Raw genomic sequence first — 5,022 nt, forward strand, 5'->3', positions numbered from 1 at the left:
TCTCATTACAGTGAAATTGAGTTGTATGCTATTTCAACCCAATAAAAATGAAATAATTATTCATTTCATATTGGCTGTTCCGCCTCGGTGGGGATAATCCCCATCCATTAATATCCAAATGCGCGATTCAAGAAGGAGCTAATTACAGTTAAGTCGCTGAAATAGGAAAATACTTCAAATCCTCCGTTTCAAACCTCATAACCTCGAGTTAACGTTTCCCATGCCTTTCAAAACACACACTGAAACCGTTTCCGTACAGAAAAGCTTACAACATGACATTTCTAATATCATTTAAAATATTAACACCCCATTGTTTTCAAAGAAAAAGGAAAAAGTGACGGTAAAGTTGCAGCGGTTCATTTATTAGCCAAAATATAGACTTTCTTGTACAATTTCGGATCACAAGTATATACATTTTCTTTACGTTATATACAAAACATTTCAACATCAAATCCTCACAGAGCTTACAAAAGAAAATGGGACTCACAGACTACTTGGCCTGACAGCATTAACATCAGCCATTGTACACAGGACATGCTTACAATGTAAGTATACAGAAGTGAGTTATTTTTATTTTACATTCCTTACACAGGTTAAAATGGGAAGTAAACAAAAAGGAGAGAAAAGACTACGAGGACGAGAGGGCGGATAATACCATGGCAGCTTCGAGTTGGTTCTGGGGCCTATGGGGATATAGAAGGGAAGCATGAAAAAACACGGGGCCAACACAAAAGTAAATCTGCAAGCAACAACGTTTTTGAAATCAACATTCTGAAATATGCCATCGACGCACTGGAGATTTATTGGTTTGACATCTGGTTTTATTATTGCACAAGCACAATATAGAAATCATGTTTAAACCACGGTAGCCTATACCAGTACCCGAGCGCGTGACTAGAAGTCATGCATTAACATTACGTGATACTCAAATGCAAATGAACAATAACAATTAAAAAAGAATCTCGCTAAATTAAAGTCATGGACAGATAATAAGATCTCCGCTCTTACCGTCTTTGAACAGGATAGAAGGCTGTTTTTAGCAACTTTTTCTCTGATTCCAAGGCACTAGATCTTTCTGAAATAATAAAACCAATAACAACAAGAAAAGGAAAAAAAAAAATCAATGTAAATGCAAATTTATTACTGATGTTTTCATTATTGTTATTTTAAAAAGCAGAGTCTTTTTAAAAACATCTTACAGCCAGTTGTTGAGAAAAGTTTGCGGCCTAGAAATATCAAAATTCGCCCAGACTAATACACCTTTTCAAAAGGCAACCTAAATACTTTCCCCACAAATTCAAGTGAACAGACTTTTTTCAGTATTTGAAAAGGACAAAATAAAAGACAAAACAATATATATATATATATATATATATATATATATATATATATATATATATATATATATATATATATATATATATATATATATCAGATAAGTACTCTCCATTAGACAATTGCATTTCAAGTGTAATGAATTCTTTTCACTTGAATTTTTCACAGTAGTGATCAAATGAAAATGGATTTAGGGAAGAATAAGAATGGTGCGTTTCCAGTCTGTTAGTACAGTCTTAACGGTGTCAATAAAAAGCATTATTTGCACATCTCTGCGCTTCTCAGTGTGGGTGACATGTACCTGTGACTGTGGACTCGGAGTTTTGACTCCTGTCCTCTGCTTGTCTGCTGTACAGCGCAAGGCCGTTCGCCGAAACCTGGTTACTGAGTCCTAAGTAGTGGTTTGAGTTTAGCAAAGCGAGCTGGTGTGCGGTGAAACCCCGATTTGTCCAGCTCTGGATTTTCCCTACGGGACACGAAAGGAGTCTGTGAGGAGTTATGATGGTCTGAGTGGCGGACGCAGCGGAAGTCCCGTTCATCAGAGGAGATTTTCGTGGATTGTCTGGAGTTGTGGCAGTCTCTGCCAAAGACCAGATCTTAGGTTTTGGAGCTGGAGGTGGGTTGTTTTCCGAGGGCGGAGAGTTGATGATGGCCTGGTTGAGTTTGACCGGCTCACCGTTGGCGTGTTCTAAACTGTTGTGGTTGTGATGATGATGATGATTGTGATGGTGAAAATGCTCTGCGCGGTCGCCGTGAATCTCTTTACCGTCTTTCACCATTGCTTTGAACAACCTTTGCTCCGGTCCTTGTAAATCCTCATAGCCGTCCGAAATCTCGGAGTCGCTCCTGCCGTCCAGTTTCAAATCAGAATGCAGTTCGTCCTGCTCGTCTAAATCGTCCTTATTCTCAATATTCTCCGTGTCAATATTCTCCAAATCGATTTCCTCCTCGTCCTCGCGTTTGTCGCCGTCCTCTCCCTCGTGATCGCTGTTGTAAACATTCCCGTCTTCGTCCGTGCGACTCCGTGGGGCCCAGGTCATCTTGTTCTCCTTCTTTAGCCTCCTCCTGGCGTTGGCGAACCAGGTGGACACTTGAGTGAGGGTCATCTTAGTGATGATGGCCAGCATGATCTTCTCGCCTTTGGTGGGGTACGGGTTTTTCCGGTGCTCGCTTAACCAGGCCTTGAGTGTGCTGGTGCTCTCCCTGGTGGCATTTTTGGGTCTGGAAGGGTCTCCGAACTGGTACTGACCATATGGGTAAAAAGCCGGATGATGGTGAGCAAATCCAGGATGCTGGACGCCCGGACTTTCCTTCAGTTCGTACTGTGCGCCCTTAAAAACACAGAACACGGATCCAACATTAATGCGTTTCACTATCATTATTCTTGGCCTGGCACATACTACGTTTTCTTGTACTCAGTTGCAGTTCCCTGATGTATTGTTGCTGAATACATTAACTACGTAAATGATTTTCAGTCTATGCGAGCAATTAGCTATAAAAGCGAGGATTGAGATTTGTTTGACCTAATTAATTAAATCGACTGAGGCTACTTTGCACTTTATATAGCCTACTTTATATAAATTATTCCAAATAAATTTACAAGATTTTGCAGCCACATATATTTATATTTATTCTGTGTGTTTATACATAGCTTTACATAGGCTATTTGCTTTCATTCTGAAGACGTGTCACAATTGTCGATTTTAGCTATTTAATTGAGCCTGTTGTTATTTATTAAAATCACAAGCGCACACACTCTACTCTTATTTTTGGTTTAATACAGCTATCGATTAACTAATTTGCCTATATTTTCAGTTCTTTTTGTATTTACCAAACGGGGTAAAAAAAAAAAAAAAAAGTTCACCACCGTTTTGCAAAACTAACATCAGTAATGATTGGTACTGAAACAAAACCGTAAAAAGTAAAGGATTGTGTAACATAAAAAAAAAAAAAGTTTACTACATTTGAGTTTGAAAGAGAAAGAACAAACAGCATAAGATAATTAAAGGACTACTCACCAGCTGGTTGAAAATGGACAGATCATTTGAATAAGGAAGAAAAGCTCCATAGCTTTGTGCGGCAGCGAAAGGTGATCCGTACATAGTGGAGAGAACATTAGAGAGCGCTCCGGACGGGCTCGAGTCTGTCCCGGCTCGGGCACTGCCTATCCCCTGCCTGTCCTGCGGGTATATGGGTCGGATGTACTGATATCCCAGCTGTGGGAAAGACATTGTTGTGGAGAAAGTCTACTGAAGTCACAAAAAGCGGCGAATCGCCCTCTTGGTGCGCACCACGATATCCACTTTACAGTGAGTACAAAGTGACAGGGAAGTCTATATTTCCTCCGAAAGAGCCAGTGTAAACGATCCGATTGCGCTTTCCTCCCTTACTTCCCTATTGATCTGAATGGACTAAGGTCAGGTCCTTACAGATTGCTTTAGATTATTGGAACTCCTTTTTGTGATTGACATTTTTAGTCGTTCAGAAGCTCCTCCTATTTCTCAAGTCTCACCCCCACTTACAGAGCCTCTCTCTCCTCCCTCTCTCTCTTTCTCTCTCTCTCTCCCCCTCTCTCGCTCCGCTCCTGCTCTCCGTCTGGATAAGTCCTCTGACGTCGCCATCTCTTATTTGAATGAGTTTCAGATCTCATTTTATGGCTCGCCAATCATTTCATTTGTTATTTGTTCGCCGCTTCAGCCCTTCCAATTTCTTGTTTCTTCTCAAAATTTTTGATCATCCACAAAATGGTAAATATTTTGTTCTTGTTGAGTCATTAACTTCCCGCAGATCTTTTGTGTCTTTATTTTCCTCGCGTCTCTTCCACGTGAAACGAAGAACGTGGAAGTTTAAACCGGACAAAACAGCTAGATTTTTTTTGTGTGTATGCTCTTACAAAATAGGCTATAGGCTAATGGAAATTATGTGGAGTGTTTTTAGTTCATCTAACACGGAACAAGCCAGTCGAGGTCCTCTGACGCCTTTAGTGAGAAACATCCAAACAGTGGCTTTTTTACCGTTCACCTTCAGAGTAAGTTGACAAGAAACGAAAAAAAAAAAAAAAAAAAAAAAACTTTCGTAATGTGCGCTGTTGTGGATTTCAGCGTGGTGCATTTTAATTTGAACAATGTAAAGTTATCATTATTATTATTGTCATTATTATTAGGCTATTATTTCTACCACTATATATCAATCTGTCAGTCTTCAATCTGTTTTGACGTATTAAAATATAATCGCAAATGTTTCAATTTCATTCATGTGTAAAAGCTTCTGTTCTTAAAAAAAAAAAAAAAAAAAAAAAAAAAAACATATTTTGGGCGATTAACCTACAGGATTAGCCTACTCTACAGATAGACAGATATCCTCTGAAAATATCTGATATAATACGCACCCGTCTGTAAATAATACGGATTAAAACAAAGGACGATGATCACGATTGAAATTCCTTGAATCAATATATGAAAATATGCAGTAAACGTACATAATCGTATTATGCTTCTAGTCTAGTGTCATCATATGTCTACTAATCGTCTTCCAAACAACGGCACCGATTAGTGCTGTAACGAGTTTCGTTTATTTGAATATAGGACGACTAAATCTCAGTTCAGTAATGAAAGATTAGGGTGAATCAACTTCGGCTTGGATTTACTTGTGGTTTCCAAGAACGCACTGTCTCTCATAAACCTTCCA

General features: G+C 39.1%; 1 protein-coding gene across 1 annotated transcript; it reads right to left on the bottom strand.

The window, feature by feature from the left end:
• Positions 1–335: 335 nt before the first annotated feature.
• Positions 336–3,932, bottom strand: irx3a (iroquois homeobox 3a). Its single transcript, XM_081352065.1, has 4 exons — positions 3,354–3,932; positions 1,637–2,666; positions 1,009–1,075; positions 336–683 (listed from the first exon to the last, which is right to left on the bottom strand). Exons 1-4 carry the CDS (start codon positions 3,564–3,566, stop codon positions 629–631), a joined length of 1,365 nt encoding a protein of 454 aa, XP_081208191.1. The 5' UTR covers positions 3,567–3,932; the 3' UTR covers positions 336–628.
• Positions 3,933–5,022: the final 1,090 nt, after the last annotated feature.

Source organism: Scardinius erythrophthalmus (genome assembly GCF_964197995.2).
Source record: "Scardinius erythrophthalmus genome assembly, chromosome: 2".
In the NCBI taxonomy this organism is placed as follows: Eukaryota; Metazoa; Chordata; class Actinopteri; order Cypriniformes; family Leuciscidae; genus Scardinius; species Scardinius erythrophthalmus.